Source organism: Clinocottus analis, unplaced genomic scaffold (genome assembly GCF_023055335.1).
Source record: "Clinocottus analis isolate CAN_PGR_092001 unplaced genomic scaffold, fCliAna1.0.p SCAF_4, whole genome shotgun sequence".
Taxonomy (NCBI): Eukaryota; Metazoa; Chordata; class Actinopteri; order Perciformes; family Cottidae; genus Clinocottus; species Clinocottus analis.
Genome location: NW_027176153.1, coordinates 21,738,214 through 21,761,938, shown reverse-complemented (window position 1 = coordinate 21,761,938; position 23,725 = coordinate 21,738,214). Strand labels below are relative to the sequence as shown.

At 43.1% G+C, this 23,725-nt stretch overlaps 1 protein-coding gene and 1 long non-coding RNA gene across 4 annotated transcripts; one reads left to right on the top strand and one right to left on the bottom strand.

Annotated features, from left to right (window-relative positions):
• Positions 1 to 1,339: 1,339 nt before the first annotated feature.
• agap2 (ArfGAP with GTPase domain, ankyrin repeat and PH domain 2) lies at positions 1,340 to 22,438 on the top strand. Of its 3 annotated transcripts, none has more exons than XM_068597329.1 (19): positions 1,340 to 1,517; positions 11,221 to 11,279; positions 12,059 to 12,146; positions 12,987 to 13,072; positions 13,185 to 13,320; positions 14,096 to 14,230; positions 14,330 to 14,448; positions 15,939 to 16,091; positions 16,242 to 16,316; positions 16,617 to 16,721; positions 17,513 to 17,693; positions 17,890 to 18,015; positions 18,152 to 18,286; positions 18,550 to 18,609; positions 18,887 to 19,038; positions 19,339 to 19,429; positions 19,792 to 20,014; positions 20,240 to 20,519; positions 21,079 to 22,438. In XM_068597329.1, the coding sequence occupies exons 1-19, from the start codon at positions 1,355 to 1,357 to the stop codon at positions 21,283 to 21,285; spliced, it is 2,574 nt and encodes an 857-aa protein (XP_068453430.1). In that variant the 5' UTR covers positions 1,340 to 1,354; the 3' UTR covers positions 21,286 to 22,438. The 3 variants fall into 3 exon arrangements, with proteins under 3 accessions (XP_068453430.1, XP_068453429.1, XP_068453428.1); XM_068597328.1 differs by lacking the exon at positions 1,340 to 1,517 and adding an exon at positions 5,210 to 7,672; XM_068597327.1 differs by lacking the exons at positions 1,340 to 1,517; positions 15,939 to 16,091 and adding an exon at positions 5,213 to 7,672.
• On the bottom strand, positions 11,955 to 19,022 carry LOC137800237 (uncharacterized). Its single transcript, XR_011079539.1, has 3 exons — positions 18,853 to 19,022; positions 13,153 to 13,360; positions 11,955 to 12,073 (listed from the first exon to the last, which is right to left on the bottom strand). It is a non-coding gene; the product is annotated as an uncharacterized lncRNA (long non-coding RNA).
• Positions 22,439 to 23,725: the final 1,287 nt, after the last annotated feature.

The window sequence follows — 23,725 nt, the reverse complement described above, 5'->3', positions numbered from 1 at the left end:
GGATACAGTGTTAACATGCCACAGTATCAAAGGTCTCTTGGTAGCATATCCTCATCTCCAACGGCTGATCCCACAATGAGATGTTTACAACCTATAACGGCAAACTAGTGCACATATAAACACACTAATTGGAAAATCCAGAAACCATGAATATGCAAATGTAGTACATTTATTTATAGTTTCACTGGTAGACATCAAAGGGTTCAAGTTTTCACAACACACTTATTTAAGTTGCATATTGGATGATTTTTGAGTGGAGGAAGACTTTACATATTCTTGTTGTTCCCTCTGTCACAACACAGGCGAGACTATAACCCAAATGTAGTCCAATCTTTTTACATGCCCTCATGGTTTACACATAAAATAAAATCCTCAAGTTTAAATTACATTTTGTGTTGCTTGACATTTAGACTGATGAAACTGGATCCTTCTGTAGTTTAACTTTGCTTTAAATGACTCAAATTTTATATTTCATATTTTATCTCGTCGACTACAAGAAGCGAAAGCAGATGAGAAATCAATTGAGGAAAACACCGAACCGGTTGTGATTTACATTTTGCAAGTAAAAATGTTTCTTCAAAACAGTGTAAACAAAACAATTAAACAATAAAAATGACATAAAGGACTGGAGAACAGGATTCCCAGTGTGTGTGAGAGCACAGTGAGTTTTTTCAGCTGGGCCTCTGATGATAGCAGGACACCTGTTACACAAGCATTACACAATACGCTTGGTAATACATCAGAAAGACATCTGTGTTACAGCGCGACAAAGATGGAAAACTGTGACATTAGCAGTCATTTATTCACAAATAAATCTGTTTGTTTTCCACAGTTGCACAGAGCAGCACTCTCCGAAAGAAAGCCAAACTGTAACATCCTGTTGCTGTGGAGCATCGAGTTGCTCTGTTAACATCGAATAAGACACCGTTTGATTGCCATTGTAGCCAAGAACATTTCACCACAAAAAGTGTGATAATTATTATGTTTGTACATAATTGATTCTTTAATAATAGCAGCAACAGCATGTTACATGAAATAAATGTTGCCTTTTCAACCGTGTGGCCACCACAGCAGTCAGAGCGTCTGTGTCGTGAGAATATGGTTTGAAATAAGGAAGTGAATTCAGTTCAGTTCAAACCTGCAGAGGAAACTGAGACACACATTGTCGTACGCTGACTTTTGTGGTGTAGAAGAGTGCGAGAGAGAAACCTTGAGCAGCAGCCGTTGCTTCTCTTTCTGCCGTTTCAGCGTCTTAAAGTCTGTGTTCATCTTGGAAAACAAACAAGCCCGGGAGCTCAAATGGGCTGAAGCGAGGCACTTTAGCTTCAGTTTACAAAGAGATTCATGCGTCAGGATGAACGGCGGCGGTAAATCAGTAAACTCCTGTGCAATAAGAGCAGAGATCAAGAGGCATGCATCTCTCCAGAGTGCAATCAACAGACTTTCCAAGCAGTTTGAAAGAGTTACGGATCAACAGCTGCGCTCGGGACTTAAAGTTTACCTCCACAGCATTCAAGGTGAGCTCGTCTTTCTTTCTTTGTGGTATCTCGGGAAGAAAGCGGCATATTATGCTACAGTTCTTATGCACAAATTGTCAGAATTTGATGGATGGTTTGACTTTCAAGGTGCTCACTTTAATGCATTTCTTGATATGATGAACAGGAAATATCTTGAGCTGACTTTGGTTCTCAGTGAGTTTGGCCATTGTCGTCATCAACAGTGGGGGAACTCGACAGCGTTGGTGATTGATATCTTCTCCTGTGCTTCCTGTGTCAGTCGGCGTGTGTCTCTTCTAGAGAAGTTGATGTTCATTTTCATTTCACTCCGAGGGCAAAAAAATTCAGCGCCCAGACACAGACACCTGATACATCGCGGCGTTTATCTATCAGTCAGCGGCTGGACACGGGCAACCAATGGCAGCATCCCTCAGCAGCCATCGCCATGGCAGCAGGATGAGACCCGCTGTGCGGCCTACTTCCTGTCTGCCAATCTGCAGCCGCCCTCAAAGCCACTTCCTTTTCAGACGAGCGGGGCCTTTCACACGTAAAGCCGATCAGCTTTACATCATTTCCTCATATCTCTACTTCCCACCGTTTCTTGTTAATGTGACACAATGCGTTACAGATGAGTAAGAATACTCTGTTACAAGTACAAGTCAGGCATTCAGAACTACAACCTAAGCAAAAGTACATAAGTTACCAGCAAAATATATCAACAGTGAAAGTACTCACTCTGTATATGGTCTTTCAGAGTGTTAAATTAAAAACATCAAAGACTAAAAACACAAGCACACAAGAAAATAATGTCTCCACCACTGGTGGAAAGTAACTAAGTACGATACTTAAGTATGTTAAATGTTATGTAGCTCCCGCCAGGACAAATTCCTTGTATGTGAAGACATACATGGCAATAAATGGTTCTGATTCTGATGTTGAGGTTGTCGAGTATTTCCAAAGAAAGCTTAGAAAGTAATCTGTAGCATCCTGTTGCTGCGGAGCATCGAGCTGCTCTACGAATATTGAAGGCTCGAGTGTTTAATTGACATTGTAGCCACGATCATTCCACTAAAATAAGAGTATTCATATTTTATTCTACTTTAAACATCTCCAGAACATTCCAGAGTGGAGTAAAAAGTACAACATTGGAAGATACTCATGTAAAGTACATGCCTCCAAATTTAATTAAGTAAATGTACTTTACACCACTAGCGTGGTCAGTCTGGTGCAATAACCTTTTGAAATAACTCACATACCTTTTGATTTCATCCAATAATTCATCAGTCCACTGTTCTGTTTGTGTGTAAATTTAAGGTCAATCAGTCCCCTGATGGATTTTGGGAGTGCTTTGAGGTTTTTTTTTGGGATCTGGCAGATCTTGACACGCTCTGAGAAGTACTTCCCCTATGTGTTAAACATTCAGCATATTTCTTTGGGGGCGTGGGGGTTATAATTAGGTGGCTGGAGTGAGGATCAAAGTCAGTGTATCCTCAGTGGGGCCTGGATCTGTGAGTGTTGAGTTCACTGCTTCTGGAAAGAGAGCCACCACTCTTTTTTGGACTTAAAAAAGCGAGTTGGATGTGGTCGACTGACTTCTGCCAAGGAAAGGCTGGAGGGGGGGTGAGAGAAAAAGACAGGGAGAAAAGGGGCTAAATGAAGACATTTAAATGTGAATTTGACTGCTATGTGTTCACTGCTGCATGACAGCATGGCAGCAGAGCTGAGGGGAAAGACAGGAAGGACAGCTCCCAGTGAAGGAGAAATGGAAAAGCACCCAGCATGACCACTGCCCTTGGCCACTGTCCATCTGACAGCACCCGCCCATATAGGTGTTAATGCGTGTGTGTGCTTTATTTATGCATGCGAGTCTCTTCACACAGAGTGTTTCTAAAATGTGTCCGCTGAAAGGCGACTGCTATTTTTTGATATGTTAGTGCGATATATTGTGTTACATGCGGGCGTCTATTTTATTAAACAGTTGGAGTCGATGTGCTGCAAGCTGCATGTTCTCACTGTGTGGAAAAAAAAAAGATTTTTACTCGCATATAACGTCACTCCACCTGAAAGTGTGTTTTGATTTTGTATTTTAAACAAGCAGCTTCCCGTTCGAGGTTCATGAATCTTCTGCGGTCCTCTCTCAGGTCCTGTGCTTGGTTGTCAGAGGTCTTTTGTATTCAGTGAGAGTAGTTATTGCCCTCTCACTGACTGCTCGGAGGGGGGAGCGGGCCGAGCAGGTGGACAGTTAGATTGTGAGACTGGTGCACTGTGGGGGGAAAAGCATCCTCTGATTTCACTTCAAGGATACATTTTTTTTTTAATCAGAGAGTAATTAACATGGAATTACACCAGATAATAATTCAAGTGATGGATGTGTGTAATCATGTTTGCTGCAGTGTTTCTGTTGTAGCATGCGTCATAATTGTAGCAGTTTATCTTCATCTTCCTGTTTTTTTTTTCCATTCGTTTCGTTAACGATGAAGTTGATTGAAAAATGGATCTATTACAAGTTTAATTATTCAAATAATCTTCACTATTTTAGGTTCTAGCGTCGCACATATGATAATTTGTTGCTTTTCTTTGTCTTGAATTATAAAAATTGAATTTATTTGAGGTTTTGAACGATGGTTGGATAAATGTTACATTTGATGAACATTTGATCAACTTGGTTTCGAGGAAATCTTTGACTATATTCTGCTGTTAAATAATTGACCGAACAATGAATAAAGAAATAGCAATACAGGTTTTAAATGCAGATGAGTTACTGTATCTCTAAAAGAGTAAATTGATTCATTTCACCGACTTCAAATGGAATATTTCACTGCTCTGTTTGAATGGGATTGTTTGAAATAACAGTATCTGTTTAATATTTTGCGCATTCTTTGGTCAACTATTGATGTCCAATATGCTCCGCTTCATGCTTTGAACCCAGAGCTTATGCTCACTTCTGCTAATGAACACATACTGTAGCAGGCAATAGACTACAGATCAATAACCTCACAGGAACTCTCCTCCACTCACATGCACGACGCAATGAAGCGCTCACGCACAGAGAAACACCATTTTGATACAGAGATCCTGGGAGTGATTGCAATACAGAATGTACTACCGGAGGAGGAGGAGGAGGAAGAGGAGGAGGAAGAGGCGGGAGACGGGAGAAAGGACACGGAGATGATTGTGCCACCAGAGCCAGGAAGATTGTAACACCTTAGCAACAAACAAGCCAAGCCTCCTACTGAGGAGGAGCCACACGGAGCCACATTCACACACACACACACACACACACACACACACAGACACACACACACACACACACACACACACACACACACACACACAAATAGACAGCTGAAGACAGATGGATGATCTTGATGAAACTATATTCTGGCAGCTGTATAAATGAGACAGGGAGCAGGCACTTGGAAAAACACACCCTGCCCCACCCCGTGTCTTTTTTCCTCCACAAACATGCATCAATCTTTTTTTCTTCTTCTTCTCTTGGTGTTGTCATCCCTGACTAATCCTGCCTGCTCCCCTCGCCCTGCCGCTGATCTTTTCTCCGGCAGTCTCCCCTCATTTAGCAGGTCCAGCCTGTGCAAGCACTGCTGCTTTACCACCAGCAGTTATACCCGCTGCCTTCCACCCCCACCCACCCACCCCCTCCTCCTCTCCGGCAACGCAGGGAGAAAGATGGAGGGGAGGGGATGATCGGGATGGGAGGGATGAGCAATAAAGAGCAGGGACCCTGCACATTCTGAGAAGCAGCAGCAGCAGCGAAAGAGAGAGAGAGCGAGAGAGAGAGGTTGAAAATAAAGGAGGGAAAGAAGAGGAGCAGGATCCCTCTGCTTTGTATGGATTGCCTATTGGAACAAGGAGGGGCAAGTAGAGGGAGGGACATTGGAGATTCCTATCGGTGTGTTTGGCGAGAGCAGGAGAGAGAGAGAAACGCAGAGTGTGAGCGGGCGCATGTGTGAGGGTGTGTGAATATGTGTGTGTGTGATTGGACTCGTTGAACCTGTGCGACGGTGTCTCTGTCGGGGGGCTGTTTCGGCGGGGACTCGCCTCAGCGCCTCCTCCGTGTGGTCCAACGCTCACCGCCTAATGCGCTCAGAGGACACAGGCTGCCCGGGAGACAGCGAGAGGGGCGTGATGGCCGGACGCGCCCTGACTCGGCCATGCATCTCCAGATATCCGCCCGGGCTTCTGTTGGCTTCTCCTCCTGATCCCCTTCAGCCCTCGTCAACGTCCTTCCCGTGCGTCTCCGCGAGGCTGCCTGCCTTCCTGCCGCTGCGCTCTCTGAATGGACGCATCCGTCAACACACATGTGTGGCTTGCAGTGAGAGCCCATGATCCGGACCGGACTGCATACAGCTCCTGGTGTACTGTGTGCCATGCTGCTTTAGGGTGACACTGATTCATTTTTAAAAGACGTTACCTTTTTTTTTCACGTTACCGCTGCTGTTGATCATATTTTTGATGACGTATGATGCGGGGCAGTTGTTCTGAATTGAATCCTGATTTTTCTTCTTTTTTTTTTGCTCTGAGGGAAGAGGATGAACTGAGCAACATATGTGATGGGGTTGCCGCACGTAAAAAATAAGGTCAAGTAAATAATTACCATCAGGAATGTGGCGCCGTAATGAAGATTTATTTGCCCCAGTAGCTGCACACATATGCAGTGGGTAGATTTTAATTGGGTGTTTTCGAGGAACAAAAGAGCTGCTTGGACTGCACTGACAGTGTGTTGAAGGTTGTCAGGAAGAGTGGATTTATTTCCTGCGTTCCAGAGATGTGAGAATTATAGTTTCGAGAAGGATTCCGTGACCGAAATTAATATCCGAAACAAAGAAATAGGGATTTGGGGGATGGATGAAACCAACAGCCTCTCTGCTGGCGTATCTTCCAAGGAGAAACTTAATCTCCGTCTACGTAAGTTTTTGGTCTCGGTCGCGCGGTCGGATTCTCTCGCATCCCAACACGCTGGCGGACTGTCAGTCGTACATGTCGCTCTGTCCGGTTTCATTCATCTACTGTGTGTCCACTGAAGCCTGACCACATGAGCGGAGGCGGCGCCCTGCAGCAACGCACCACCTACCTCATCTCCCTCACCCTGGTCAAAGTAGAGGCTGTGGAGGAGAATGGAGGGGAGGCCAAGAACAGCACCGAGGGGAAGGAGGCTGAGGCCCGGCCCGGAGGAGAGGCCGGGGCCGGAGCGGAGGCCGAAGGTGAAGCTCCCGCTCGGGGGGAGAACGGAGCAGGACGACCACAAAGAGCTGAGGACGCTGCTATCGTGAAAGGGAGCAAGTCGCCGGATGAACTCAAAGACGGCCAGAGGAAACCCCTCAGCCCGTTGAAGGATAAACTGCCCTCTACTGTTGAAGTCCCCATCAAAGTGGGTGAAAAGCCACCGTGCAACCTCTCCATCCCCTCGCCTGCCGAGAGAGCAACAGTTACGAAGACGAAGTCGGCAGAGATCGACTTAACGCAGGTCGAGAAGACGCCCTCCACCCCCGAGACGAAGCAATGCAGGTCGCCATTACTGACCACCGCACCTCCGACGGAGGCGGTCGAGCCCAGCCGCACCCCGACCAGGACCAGCCTCCCTATCCGTCCGGTGGGACAGCGTCCCGTGAGCCTGCTGAAGTCTCACAGCAGCGTGGCGACCCGCGGCCGCGACTCCAGGGACGGCAGGGAGCGCAGCCCTACCTCAGCGCAGAGCCTGGACCGGAAGGACTGCCGCATGCCGACGCGCTCGCCGGGCCCATGCAGGGCCTCGTGGGCCGAGGCGAGCAGGCCCGACGGCTGGAGGGACCTGCGGGACGAAGCTCAAGCCGGAATGCCTCTGGAGATCGGAGGCGGCATGGTGGCGGTGATGAGAGACATGCCCAGGAAGGACAGACTGAAGACGGGTTCGGCCTCCCTGCCCGCACCCGCCACCCAGGCCAACAAACCCGGACGCAAAGGTAAAAGCCGCACGCTGGATAACAGCGACCTGAACAGCCTCTCTGAAGACCTGGGGCTGACCCAGCAGGCGCAACACGGCAGCCGAGGCTCCACTAAAGACAGGAAGATGCTCAAGTTCATCAGCGGCATTTTCACGAAGAGCAGCTCGGGGTCAGCGGGGTCATCCTCCACAGCGCCACCTGTCTATATACAGAGAGACTCCAGTGAAGAGGAAGGTAGGAGGTCGCAACATCACTTCCACCGCTCAAAATCTTCATGTTCACCACTACACACCATTATCAGACCACACTCCAGTCTTCAGTTCCTTTGCCAAAACACTTATCAGACATGTAGCTGCTTCATCTGTGCACAGGCATCCATTTCAAAAATGACTTGGGGTGGGGTTGATCTTTTTTTAAAAGAACCCCACACAGAATACATTTACAGGCTATAATACCATCACGCGTCGAGAAAACCTTTCCCCCGAAGCCAAATTAACGACAGATGGAGTCCTTTTGATCTGAGAACTGACAATAGAATCATCTTGGACAGTCTTAATCTAATTCCCCTCAGAGTGTGCGCAGATTTCACACCGCTGGAGGGGTAATCTCTGCACTCACACACGCACACTTGAGCAGCGTTCCCAGCATGAGTTTAAATCTCATAATGAAGCCAAAGGGGAGAGAGAGAGAGAGAGAGAGAGGAGCCGGTGGCGCGATCAACGGATGGATTGTGCCGCCTCTCCGGTTGATTTATTTCTTGCCTTTATTTCCATATAGAGGGAAAGACATGAGGCGTTATTTGTTCATCCACATCAAACAGGGAAGGGTGCATCCACAGCCAATCCAGAACATTGCTAATCCTGTTTTTGATATTCCACCCACTGCATGTTCTGCCACTATGTAAGGGGGCTTATTTTTTTGGGTTTTCTCCTTCGCTCTCTCACTCTCGTCTTTGTCTCCGTCGGGCGTTTAAATTCAAATTCCATCATCATGTCGAAGCACTCGCGTGGCATTTTAAGATTTAGGATCGCCATTGCTGCCGCTGTCCCCCCTCTCTACGCTGCGTGTCGACGGCTGCAACAGTACATCTTTTTCACGAGCGTGTTTGCTCAGAGAAAGAACGTGTGTGTGTGTGTGTGTGTGTGTGTGTGTGAGAGTGTTTTTAATGGATTCATTCAGTCATTGTGTATTCACACTGTTACACACGCAAGTAGTGAGACTAGCCCTGCCGACTGCACAGACACACACACATACACACACACACACACACACACTCGCATTTGAACGCACACATATACACACACCGAGGGCAGGAGGAAGTGTTGCCATGGCAACCGGCAGGACTGCTGCTTCTGCTACAGAGGCAGAGTCTGATGAAACAGGGTGGAGGAGGTGGTGTGTGTGTGTGTGTGTGCATGTGTGTGTGTGTGGTGACAGAGGCTGAGAGGATTGGGACCAAAATTCCACCCCAAAAAAAATTTAAGTCAGTAAATTGGCAGGTCTGGATGTGAGCTACAGGCGACATGTGGGAGTTTGCAGAGTGGATCACACATGATTGGTTTGGGAGGAGAGTATGTGGATAATTGGCTTTCTGTATAAATCTGCGGGTCGAAGCAGCAGAAGGATCACACAGTCGGATCACTGTTGACAACAGCAGCAGGCGATAAAGAGAGCTTTGACTCGGACAAAGATAGACAAACTCTGTGTGTGTGTGTGTGTGTGTGTGTGTGTGTGTGTGTGTGTGTGTGTTTGTGTGGTAGGACTTCATCGCCGGCTGCATCTGTGTGATGTTGGCCTGGACGCTCCATAGATTTGGAAGCAGGGCTGGAGTTTAATCATCGTCGGTCTTTGAAGGACACATCACACATTCACACCCATGATGGCGGGCGCTCCAGTCTGCCAAAAACCTCCCGGTCTCCTCTGTTGTCTTTCTGTGATTCAATCATTTTCTCCTTTTTGTATTTTCTGATTATTTTATCCCTGAATTAGCTTTAGCGGCACGACCCCCCTGATTTGTTTCTATGTTGCCATCAGCAGGGCAAAAATGTCACATGTCCAGTGAAATGTCTCAACATGTAATTATAAATTACATGTTGAATCCAAATTACTTTTTAATCTACATTAATAGGCCTTTCACATTTTTTTCCACTTTAGTTCCTGATTAAATTCCATTAACATTCCCATTATCCTCAACTGTACTTTGTGTTTAGTTCTGATTTCCAAATGTTACCATGCTAATGGGCCAAAATAACCCAGTGAGCAACACACGTGCTAAACATCATTGTTAGCATGCTAGCCTGCTGATGTTAGCATTCAGCCCAAACACAGAACAGACTCACAGAGCTATATTTATGTCTGGCGTGACTCTCAGTCATCTTTTTTAAAGTAATAGATACACTTAGCTGCCAGATGATTAAGTGCATAAAACAAATGCAATCGGATACAACAGTCCTGTAATAAATCCTCGCCTGATGAAGGTTATAACGTCCAGCTTTTATTGAAAATGTATTAAAGAGGGCTCGAGGTCATTTTGGAGGCTCCAGTTTGTTCTGCTGTTCATCTGTATTGCATTATAACTGACACAGACATGCATTTCTATCATTTTGTGCACCGTATTTATAGAAACAAGAGTAGGTCAAACATAGCACGTGTAAGACAATGCAGTTCAACAGCACCGCAAACTACATCCTCTAAAATGATTGTGCTGTTAAATCAAACGACTGAAACAGATTTGACACAAACTGACCATCATAACCTCCGTGAAGGGAAGACTTAATGCAGGACTGTTGCATCAGGATACATTCGTTGCAGTGGGATGAACCTAAATACACCGGCAAATGTTTTTTTTCTGTTTCCAAATCAGTTTCAGACTCTCCTCAGGCTCTCTCTTTCTCTTTATTCTCGTCCCTCTGAAGCTGCAGTTGGTTTTGATGGTCACATCACATTGGGCGTACTTTCCCCAGTGGGGACGTTGGCACAGCTGTGTGCAACCCGACCCTTCTTGACTAATATACTGTTTGATGTGTGTGTGTGTGTGTGTGTGTGTTCATGTCACGCCAAATAGCATTCAACATTGACGCTATCAAAACCCATCTCAAATTTGAGCTGAGATGATTTGTCGATTAATTCATTAGTCGGCCGTTAGAAAAATGATGTATTGTCAAATAATATTTAGATTATCAATTCATGTTTTGAGTAATTTTTCAAGTGAAAATGACAATTATTCTTTGCACGTTCTCCAAGGTGAGGACGTGTGGTTTCCCTCTGTTTTATATCATTAAAAACTGAAGATATTTGGGGTTTTAGACTGCTGATGGAACAAAATATGAAATTTATAGGCACCTGCAATGGTAACAGGCTTTTCTTTCTCACTATTTTATGACCTTTCATGGTCAAAGTCATATTTAATCCAAGGATCGAAAGAAGGAATCGTTATTTGCAGGTCTTAGAGGGGAGATGTCGTCCACCAAAGGCCACAGTAACTCACCACACAGCTGCCCGTCATTTATGGCACACGGGGAGGGGGCAAAGTGGATAAAGAGTGGTGTGGCTGGATGCTGTTGGATCCCCCCCGCAGTGACTGAAAGGTTACATTCATTAAGGCGACCTGCGAGGCCACACGTGTGCTTACGGCTGTCGGTCACGCAGCAGCCGTGTGATTTATTGCTCTCCCACAGAAAGGCTGTTATCGTGGCTTTTTGACTGTGCATGATCAAAATGATGAATCTCTCTCTCTGCGTCTCCGCCTCACTGACTGTTTGTCTCTGTCTGTCTCTCTCTAGTGAATATCGCCAACAGCCAGGAGTGGACGCTGAGCAGATCCATCCCAGAGCTCAGACTGGTGAGGCAAAACGTGTACCAGTTTGACACCGGCATCAGAAACAGAAGGATTTATTCTTAATTGTATAATTTTAACAGAGACGTCTAAAAAGAGTGCAAACTTAGGCACCCTGAAGTTCTCTAATTTTATTTTAGGGTTAGTTGTTTAGGTTGAATTATCTCTTGACGTACACTTAGTTTGAGGAATTAAGAGTATATGTAGTGGTGGAAAGCATATTAAGTACATTTACTGAAGTATTTTTTTTAGTTATTTGTGCTTTCCACTTAACTAAATCATGTGTAATATTAGAAACACCTCTCAATAAAATGTTCTCCAGTACAACTTCACCTTTAACTAGCTGCATAATAAACGTGAATTTACACATTTCAGAACACGTGAACACAAACAGACCATTATGAGCTTTATAAAGACAGATGTTAAGACAGCCAATGGACAGGTGTACCTAATAAAGTGGTCACTTAGTGTATGATAACACATTATTTTGTTTAGTTTTCATTCTCCATTATAGGTAATGTTACTTAAAACAATGTAAAGTACATTTAGCTGATAATGCTTCTGTATTTTTACTTCCATGCATGTTGCTACTTTTGCTAAAGGATCTGAATACTTCCTCCACCACTGAATATTTAAACATAAGTAAAAGTCACAAAAACATACTCAGAGGAGGAACTGTGTGTTTTAATTCAGTCCGAGTTATATTTGAAACATCAGCCTGTGATCGAGCGTTGTCAGGCTGACCCTGGATGAACGGTGTTGTATTTCCTTCCCTCTTCTCCTAGGGCATTCTGGGAAGTCTAAAAAGCGGCAAGTCAGCGTTGGTGAACAAATACATCACCGGCAGTTATGTCGCGCTTGAGAGGTCAGATGGTAAGAAACATGAAACGCATCTCTTGTATCGTGTGTCCTTAACAGTGATGGGAAGGGCTTTTAATCAAGTATTATGTACACATTTCATGTACTTGTACTTCACTTTAGTATTTTCTTCTCACGTAACTTTTACGACACAAAATTAAATATAATGTGGGAAATATTGAAAATGTAGGGACAATTAATTGATAATAAATGGGCAGAAAATGTATTGGCAGCTAATTTAATCATTTAAAAATATATATTATATAAAAACAACAAGATGTGTTACTCTTGATTTTTTTGGGGATTCATTTATAACAATGTTGCTGTAATAACTGCTAGTTGAACAAAACAAACATTGGGAACGTGTCGCTTTGGGTTCTGGGAAACTGTGGCTGGATTTCCCCCCATTTTCAATCAATCAGCGGAGAAAATAATCAGATAAATCTATAATTAAATCATCGTTGGGTAATAGTCGAGCTCCATCTCAACGAATTACAACACTAAAATCCTGCTTTTACATCAATACGTGAGTCATTATTATACATATTAGTTTGACAGTCACATCATACTTTAACTACGTTTTCTTGATTATACTTACATATTTTTTATGCTGGACGTTTATGATCAATAGAATATTTTCAGTGTGGTTTTAATACTTTTACTCAAGTAAATCGTCTGAATACGTCCACCAGTGGTCCTTCAATGCTGGTCAAATTGCTTTGGTTTATAAACAACTCTTATAAAATACATTTTATGCTTGCCGAGTGTCATATTTAAATTTGATTTGCTCTGAGAGATGTGGCTTCATCATCCGTCATGCTGCTGAATAACCTCGTCTTTCATTGTCCCCGTCAGCTGGCAGGTATAAAAAGGAAGTGTTGGTGGACGGACAGAGTCATTTATTACTGATCCGGGAGGAAGCTGGACCACCTGATGCCCAGGTGTGTGTGTGTGTGTGTGTGCGTGTGTGTGTGTGTGTGAGGGAGACGGAGAGTCAGTGTGCACAACAGAACTAACGTACCTGCAGACTTCATCATCCTCTTTCTCCTTCAGTTCAGCAGCTGGGTGGACGCAGTGATCCTGGTTTTCAGTCTGGAGAACGAGGGCAGCTTCCAGGAGCTCTACCAGCTGTACAGCCAGCTGAGCGCCCACCGCACGGACATCCCCGTCATCGTGGTCGGCACCCAAGGTCAGCACGAACCACGGCCATGGAGATGTATTCTGTAACTCTGAAAAGATAAAAAGGGAGTTATTTCATAAATTGTGAAGATGAAGAACCAAAAACGATATCATTTAGTGACCGTGAACACTAATCTTCATCATGGTCAAGGTTTTTTTCCCCATTCTCTTAAGAGGAAACAACTGAGACTTTTCTTAAAGTATTAAAGGGATAGTTCAGATTCCATCTGAAGTGAGGTATAAACGTTCATCAGTTAGGAGTACCACGCTAAGATGTAGAACTCAACAAATAATTCATGAAATGAATGTTTGACAATAAAGTATAGATGAAAATAGAAGCTGTGCAATTAGCGTGCTCATTCGAGCGACAACCCACATGGTAACAATGAGCAAGTAAAAACCAGCAGAGTACTGTGTATATAATATATTGATATATTATGACAATGTAATGGGATGCTGACAAATTAACTGCACGTGTGATGGAATAGTGTGCTGATGAATGCATTGCATGGTTGCGTTCAATTAAATAGGCATACTCATCACCAAAACATCCCATAATACCCAGCATTACTTTCTAATGTACAACCCCCCTCAAAACATGATTCATTATGAAAAAGACATGCTATTTAAATTGGAATTGTGCAAAAGAAAATACATTCCTGAGCTCAATTTCCCTTGGAAATGATCCAACCCTTTGCAACCTTGCTTACGTAAATCTTTGCATTACTGTTTTTCATGATAATTGACATTTGTATAATCACTGATGTGTTTTTTTTTGCCCCCAGATAAAATCAGTAACACCAACCCTCGCGTGATCGAGGATCAGAGAGCCAGGCAGCTGTGCATCGATGTGCGTCACTCGCTGTTTTACGAGACCTGCGCGACCTACGGGTTCAACGTTGATCGAGTGTTTGCGGAGGGTGAGCTGGCATTTTAATTCAAAGTACACGTAAAACGCATCTAGGGGGGGAAAACGAGTATTGTTTGACGCGACACTTTCACGCCTGTGTGTTTTCCAGCCGCCCAGAAGATTGTAGCTCAGAAGAAGCAGGCGGCGCTGCAGGCCTGCAAGTCTCTACCCAACTCGCCCAGTCACTCTGGAGGCTCCACACCTGGATCAGCATCCTTCCCCGGCCAGGTACCGCATCCTAGCAGCTTTTATTTGACTATTTAAATTGTATGCATCTCCTACAAATATTTGGACTTTTTTAGATTCAGATGAATACAAATGTATAAATCAACTAGTTCAGCGTTACATATGATCATGAATATATAAAGGAGTTCAAATATAAGTCACATATTTACCAGGTGCAATATTAATGGCGTCAGTAAAGATAATCCAGTGATATATTATTCTGAAATGCATGGGTACTTTTATTTTTGGTACTTTTAAGTATATTTGATCTATTGAGTGGAGGACTTCTGAGTCATTTTACACTATTTACTTTTACGAAGGTAAAAAAAAAACAAAATAGGTCCTCCTTCACGTTGTGTATCTGCTCTAGGTAATGCACTTAGTTGTTTTTTTAAATTTAAATCTTTATCTAACCAGGAAAGTCCCATTGAGATTAAAAATCTCTTTTTCGAGGAAGACTTGGGAGAGACAGGCAGCAGCGTAAAAACAACAACACATAGTTACAGACAGAAAACATAGAACAAGACAAGTTAAAAGAGTCAATTTAAGAAACATTTACATTTTAGGGAACTGAGTTGACGGAAAATAAATGGTAAGAGTCTAAAGATCACCCTGATAAGCTTTGGTTGCAAAACTGCCCAGTTTTCTTCCTATTTGTTCTAATCTTACAACACAAAGAATTGAACTATCACACTAATCAGAATGACTTTTCTTATTCTGCTGACAAAATGTGCAGCTTTACCTTCCATCTAAATAAAGGCACATGCATATATATATGCATCTTAAATCAAAATATTTTATACAAGTTATAGTTCTTGTGATTCAAACAAAGAAATGTTTCTCAAGTCCCGACAGGACCTCAGATATCAGCGCGCTGAATGCTCACACATTCAGGTGTGAAACTTGTTATTGTTCTTTTGTTTGGGTAAACACAATATTGTTCCTGTCTAGACAGATATTATGTAAGACCTGATGAAAACAGGACACAGATGAAAGTCTTGAGCTGTTGCCATGCTGCTGTTTTCTTCTCAAATTAAACATTGGCAGAGCATTTATTTATTTTTCTGGAGCATTTCATGAAGGTATTCTCGCCAACATAGTCATCTTTTTGTGTGTCTATTCAATATTGATGAGTAAAAGAGACACAGTCGCGTCTTAAAAAAAGGTATTCCATGGAAAAGAAAACATTTTCAGGAGTAGGATTTTCTCTCAGTTACATGCATGAACACATTTTGAAATCATCAAACTGAAATCAAATGTTCAACGCCATCTCAAAGCCCGTCCATCAGTCCCTCCACGTCCATCTCAGCTCCATCAGTCCCTCGCTCACGATGAACTACGGCTGGAAAAATCAGTCGCTCTTCACCCACTTTTCATTATGCAAATCTACGTCACCTTTCATGCCATTTTCACTGTCTCCATCTCTTCTCCATCCCCATCCACCCCCGTCTCCGGACCCTGCTGTCCTCCTCCCCCGCTCCTCCTCCTCTCAGGCCAGCAATGGCCCGAGTTGTGGCTACGCCTACTCCCTCCCCTCCACCCCTGTGATTGGTCACAGAGATCTGCGGGTTGCACAGGGAGAGGGGGTTGGCAGCGGCAACTCTCGGTCAATGAAGAGCATCCCGAGACGGCCCTCCCTCTTCAAGGTCAGTCGCGGCCAACTGACGGGGTGTCTCACACCTCTTGGTCTCCCGTCATCTCTCATAATCATTTCACTCCATTCAGCTCCTCCTCCTCCGCCTTTCCCCGCTGAAACCTTCTAAACACCTTCCCATGCTGTCGGATTATGATTTCAGAATCGTGACTCAGATAAGAAGTCCGGTGATACTAAAGGAGACCTGAGCAACGTGCGGGGCGTTCCCATCAAACAGGTTTGGTTATCATCACAAAACACAAAATAAACCTTTTATATGATGCTTCAGTTTAGTTTGCAGCACAATAATATGTACCAATTCCCTCTTCAGCAACAAGGTGGGAAGAAACTATTTATTTCAGCTTACATAAGCATCAACCTTTCTCAAGGGTGTACTATTAATATTGTTCTTTCAGCTACTGTTGTCGGAACACTTTTACACTTTGAAGAAATATCCTCGACTCTAAATTTAGGCAGATTTCAGAGATCCGTTTGTTGCAAGTGCCGTGACCTCGGTTTATTTTTTAATTTTTTGTAGAGCATCCTGTGGAAGAGAAGCGGCAGCTCTCTGAATAAGGAGTGGAAGAAGAAATACGTCACCCTGTCCAACAACGGCACGCTGGCTTACCACTCCAGCGCCAGTGTAAGAGAACACCGAAAGACAGATCAATGCAGCAGTAAAAACACAATATTCATAGTCATCACTGTGGAGAAGAGCTGGACATCTGCAGCTTTTTATATTTAATTGTAGTTTTAAATTCAAACTTGTCTTAACTTTTGATTTATTTTATTTATTTCTAGAAAACATTCAGAGTAATTTAACCTTTGTAGTTGTCCTTGAAGTTCAAGTGGTGGAAAGTAATCCGTTAGCTGCAACATTAAAGTGATGATCAGTAATTATATTCCATTAATATCATAAAATACATCTGAAATGGGCCATTCATAATGAGTGCCCTAATTTTACCACATGAAGTATATTTTAGTATACTTCTTTTGTATTTCTACACTGTGGTGTTGCTCTTATACTTCAGTTAAAGATGGCAGTACTTCTTCCTTCACTGTATCAGCGTGTAGCTAATGCTAGCAGCTCTGTCTTGTACTCAAAGATGTTGACACTCTGGAAACTAGCTAAACTTATTATTAGAGAAGTACATGAACTTAAATACACTACATCAGTTAATGTACTTAGTTGGTTTCCACCACGGAATATGGAAGTAAGAAAACGCAGAGAATGTAGTGTCTATTTAAAGTTAGCTGACATTAGCCACAATTAGCTACTGGTCACTATTGGCTGGAGCAGCAAAGCTGTGCTTACTTTCTTATGAATTCAACTTTTATAATTTGTAGTATTACTTCTTTAAAAAGTAAAATATTCATATTAATCTGCATTTCTGATGAAAACGTCTAAAATGTGTGACATATCATCTATTTCAGGACTACACGCAGAGCGTCCATGGAAAAGAAATCGACCTGCTGCGCGTGACGGTTAAAGTTCCCGGGAAACGTCCTCCGAGAGCCGTGGTTCCTGCGGGGCCGTCACCTGTCCCCCCCGCCGCCGCACCTGGAGTCAACGGCCTGAGCAAGGAGCTAACGGCCGCTGAGAACACCAGTACAGGTACTTCTTCTCGTGTATAAGTATACAGAGATACAGAGCTTACTCACCGAAGGTCTCAGGGCAGATGTTAAAGGATATGTTTATTCTTGATGTAATTATCTTCTAAAATATGATGTGCTGTTACAAACTTAACTAAACTACCTGTCTTAATTTGAGGGACTCTTTATAAACTTTTCACTTCCTCTCCTGCTTTCAGTTCCCCAGTTGTGTCCAGCCACTCTGTCTGTGGTTGACGATCGGTCTGGTGCCCTGTCGCCTCAAGGAGGAGACAGAGGACTTCAGCGCTGCTCCTCCTCCTTGTCCACCAAGGCACAAAGTGTTGGTACGAACTGCCAGAACTAAAAGCCTTTCAGTCATTGCCACCAGCTCAGAAAACACTTTAGCTCCACTCAGGCCGTATTCAATGCCGTCATAGATACGCACAATATATGATTCCCTGTTTTTGCACCAAATGTCAGATGCCCTTGAAGGAGCAGCCGGTCCTTTCGCCGGAAAAGATCCCGGCCAGTCGTCTCCGATGAGCGACAGGAAGAAGAATAGGAGGAAGAAGAGCATGAATCAGAAAGGAGATGCAGCTGTCGGGCAGGCTGAAGGTAGTAACTCAACACAGAGATGAAGTTTTTAAAGGAGAGCATCATGTGATTCTCATTTTGAACAACTTACGATCAAAAATGGTGTTTAAATATTTACACTTACATATTCTTGTGCAGTTTTCTTTTTCTTTAAGCCTCTGTCTCTTTAGTGAGGATACAGATTAATGCTTTTCTTTCTCAAGATATTTCTTCGCAGCCTTTTCTTAACTCTTGTACTTGTCTTTCTCTGTTCTCTCTTCTTTGTCTCTTCTCTCGCTCGGCAGCCAAGCGCAAAATGTGGAAATTAAAGAGCTTTGGTAGCTTGAGAAACATTAATAAAACAGGTAACGAGTGAGGACGATGGAGCTGGATCAGCTTGTGCTTTGATTTACATTCTTTTCATTTTCATCTTTCCCACTTTTGATTGCAATAACTCCAAAATGTTTTTGTCCTCACCTTCCATAAAACTAATAGTGTGTGTTGTTTTGCATTTGTTTTGTGCACTTCCCACACTGACTGTGAATCCATAATGCCCATAACATCACGCCATTTTATATTAGCCGTCTCTGCACACGTGTACGTCTTACTTGAGTTTGTTGCGCTCCCCCTTTTTACTTGCAGATGAAGAAAATGCAGACTTCATCATAGTGTCGTTCACCGGGCAGACGTGGCACTTTGAGGCTCAGAGCCTGGAGGACCGAGACTCCTGGGTTTCGGCTATAGAGAGCCAGATCCTGGCCAGCCTGCAGTCCTGTGAGAGCGGCAGGAACAAGGTACACATGTTTTAAAGGCCCGAGGAAGCCTCCGTCTGTAAAACGTACATGCCATGTGTCTACTAGGCAGAGATAAGTTTGGGTTCTGGCGGCTGGAAGGCAAAGCACAAAGTAACACTGACCAGTGGGTGGATGGAGAATGGCAGCTCCAGTTACAGGACATGGAAGTTGAGACCATGTCTCCATATAATCAATGCACAGGATGCATTGTCACGTGTTACCATGTTTTTCTTTGTTGCACGGGTAATTGTGTGGACGAATAAAGGATTTCAATATGTGTGTTTGTGTGCAATCGTGCAGGCTCGGAGGAGCAGCCAGAGTGAGGCTGTAGCGCTGCAGGCCATCCGTAACGCCAAGGGCAACCATCTGTGTGTTGACTGTGAAGCACCAAGTGAGTTCAGCATCTTTGCCCCCAGCTGCCGATTCACCCTGAAGGATGAATCTGCTTACATGCTCCATTGACAGCCTGTGGTGGCGTCATGAACTTCACCCTGTTCACATAGACCTAGTCAGTCGTGGAGGATCCACTCAAGATATTTGACCTATGTAAAAGCAGCAATACCACAGGAAAGGAGTACTTTAACGCAAGTCAAAGTCATGCATTTAATCTGCATCAAAATATACTAAAAGTACCAAAAGTGAAAGTACTCTTCAAGCGAAATGGGCCATTTCATATTGATGTTTTCTCAGTGATTTGTGTTAGTTTGTTGTGGGCGTCTTGTAACTGTTCCACCTTTTCTCTTTGTCCTGCAGATCCCACCTGGGCCAGTCTCAACTTGGGTGCGTTGATCTGCATCGAGTGCTCGGGGATCCATCGAAACCTGGGGACTCACCTGTCCCGTGTCCGCTCACTGGACCTGGACGACTGGCCGGGAGAGCTCACACAAGTCCTGGCTGCCATCGGAAACCACATGGCCAACAACATCTGGGAGAGCTGCACCCAAGGGCGAATAAAACCCACACCTACTGCGACACGGTGGGTGTCGCCACATTCATTTTACAGCAATGCAGGTTTTTAGATTGATTATTGCATTCTCAGACAACTCTTACCGCTTTTGAGTGCTAAAAGGTCTTCCTGCTGGTGCATTTAAGTGCTTGTGGGAAGCTCTGGAATTATTAGATATAAAAACATGCAAGCCAGGGATTTAAATTGGAGTACATCCTATGCATGACTGTATCTCCTGTGTGTTTGTTCTCCAAGTGAGGAAAGAGAGTCCTGGATTCGCGCAAAGTACGAACAACGGGCGTTTGTGCCGCCGCTTCATCCGTCCCCGGGGCCCCAGCTTCCGGACGACGGCATGCCGGCGTGGATGCTCTCTGCGGTGACGGAGCGAGATCTGCCCAGAATGCTGCTCCTTCTGGCCCACAGCACCAAGGAACGGATCAACGCTAAACTGAGCGGGGAGACTTCGCCGCCTCGCTCGGCTCTGCACGCCGCTTGTCAGCTGGGAGATGTAGTCATGACTCAGCTGCTCGTTTGGGTGGGTTTACATTTCTATCAATGTCTTTTTAGGATTCCTCATAGTTCACCCCACATTTTACATTGTTACTTGCTTATATGTAATCTAAGTTTCACATAGATCACATTGAGATAGTCTTGCTGTGGCATGAGCGCTTCCAGGGCTCCAAATTGCCAGTTTGTAAAAGTACTCTGTCGCCTTCAAGTTCCCATTAACTTCAATGCACAAGGAAGACAATAAAGGTGTTTTAAACGCAGCAGCTTCCCCAAGGGACCAAAAACCTTTTGAGGAACTCAAGAACTTGTTCAACCAGAGGAACAACAGGGTTGATTTAGTTCCAGGTGTAAAACAACATCAAAGACATGCAACAGCGAATACACAGAAGGACAGCACGGCTGTGTTGTTGCTTCCTTTTTTGTTGTTGCTTTAGATGTGGTTGAACAGTATTTGGCAAAAGGGACTTTCAGTTCTTGGTTTAGTTCCTCTGGTTCCATAATTACTGGAACATCTTGGTAAAAATGGCTTGATGGCATGTAAAGATATAGTCTTTCTCTCTTTCTCTCTCTCTCCCCCCTCCCAGTACGGAATTGACGTGAAAGCGAAAGATAACCAAGGCCAGACGGCCATGAAGATGGCCAGGAAAACGGGGAGCAAAGGCTGCATTGATATTTTGCTCCAACACGGCTGTCCTAATGAGACGTCCCCCACCACTGCCACGCCTGTCCTCTCTCGCCGGTCCAGCACTGCCAGCCTGGGCCGGACCAGCTCCAGGAAACGGGTGTCGTAGCGCAAACTGAAGATGCCGCCACACACGGAGGGGGCTGATGACGACCGGAGGATGCTTATTGTTTAGAAACCTTTTCTTTTTTTTAAAAAAAAACACCAGATACACTGGAGAGCGGCGTACTATAATGACAGGACTATATCGTAGTACTAAGGATATACCGACTACTTTCTGAAGACTGAACATATCAAACAACTTTAAAGCAATATTCATTCAATTTGTTGATGACAGATATGTTGCTGAAATACTGTGTTGTTGTTGACATCATTTCAAAATGACTCAAATAGAACGTTGAGGCTGTCTTCTGTAATTTTTTTAGAGCAGACAAACTGCATCTTGTTTCACTTCCTCCAGAAGAAGTGCAATAATCCAACGATGGTGATGATGATGATGAAAAGCAACAAGTTTTAGAGTGAACAATGTCTGTACGGCCGATACATCGAGAGGGTGCTGCTTTTATTCAAATTTGTTGTGACTGGACCAAAACCGCTATTATTTTCTTTGGCTTTACAAATAAAATCTACAGTATGTCATGTTGTTAGTTATGTGTGCCTGCGGCAGCAGTAACAAGGCCAGTTTGGCCGATATAAACTGTTTTTCAGTGACGAGTCAGCTGAAATTATTCTGCTTAGACTAGAAAAATGAATGGTTTGAAATATGAACTATATCAGTGTTACTATCACAGGTCAAAGATATGGCGTTTTAATATACTGTAAATGTACCTATACTACATACTTAATGTTAAACTCTGTAACGAAGACACAACAGAAAAATCAAAGACTGAATTTTGTAAATGATTTCTACTGGTAGTTTTGAGAATGTTTTTTTTTTCATTGTCTTATCATTTCTTCTTCTCCTACATGTCATAAAAGCATAAACCAGTAAAAAAAAATGCTTTTACATAATGTAAACATGTGGCTATTTGTTTAAAGTTTTTGGGGGGATGGCCAACAACTACATAAAGACATTATTCATGTCCATATTACTGTTGTGTAGGTCTATCCCATGAGTTTACAGTGAAGTATGAAGAGTTGCAGGTGTCATCATTATTTCTGGCACTTTGTGGGTCGTGTGAATCTGTCATGAGCTAAAAAAAAAAAAAAAAAAAGGTTAACGAAATCAAATAAACTTTTTTTAATTAGCATTATTAGGATAATTTGTTGTTTTATTTGGTCTTTGTGTGTCTGGTCCTGTCGGCTGCATATACATTTCTGTTTTTAGCCGCGCTCGCAGTGGTGGAATGTAACAAGTACAATAACTCAAGTACACATTTGTGGTACTCGTACTGTAGTTGAATATTTCCTTTTTTCTTTGCTACTATTTCTGCTCTCCAGCACATTCTTTTGATAATAGTTACAAGTACATTTCAGATTTAGATACAACATATAAATAAACTAATAAACTCTAATTTATGACTATGGATAAAGCCAGCAGTATATTTCAATTAGTTGAAAATAGCTCCATCTTTACCAGCTGAAACATGTACATGAATGCATCAATAAATAAAATCAATATATTATTCTGAAATGGACCATTTTGATCATGAGTACTTTTACTTTTGAATATTTGGATATGAGTACTTTCTAATAACTAATTTACGAATATGAATCGATATAATATATTGGTAGCCTACTTTTTCTACTCATGACTGAAGTCTTGAATTATTAACTTGCGTGACATTTTTTCTGACATAAAATTAAAGAAGTATTATAATTTATATGTGCTTAAAGTATCAAAAGTATAAGTATCCATTATGTAGAATGGGTCATTTATTATACTGTAGAATATTGTTATGTTTCTACCAAACACATGTACAGTTATTTTAATAGATAGATAGATAGATAGATAGATAGATAGATAGATAGATAGATAGATAGAGATACTTAATTCATTTGTTTGTGGATATCGTTATTACATTGCAGCTGATTTTGAAGTCACTTTTCTCCAAAACTGTACAGTAAAATCTCATGGCCATGTACATGGACATAGCAGAGGTCGCCTTGAACAAGACTCTGTTGTAGTTTTACTTTACAAATGTAAGGATCTGTTTTTATAGCCGTTTGAATATTGAAAATTGTGAAATTATGAATATCATTATTTAGTTGAAGATGAATTTGAATTCAATTTTCTCCAAAACTGTACAGTAAAATCTCATGCCCATACACATGTGCATGGAAGAGGTCAGTCTGAACAAGGCCTCATTGTAATTTTACTTTACGGTGTAAAGATCTGTTTTTTATAGCTGTTTGAATATTGGAATATTGGGAAATTACGTTTGAATGTTTTTTGTGCTATCTAAGCCACCGTAGACCACCATACCCTTTAATTTCATGCTAGCCGCTCACTGAGCGGATGAGGCTCGCTTGACCGCAGTGGTAAAATTGAATAGTCTATCGAACATTTCCCTCTTAAATTGGAGTGTGAAAGTAGTACAAAGTCATAT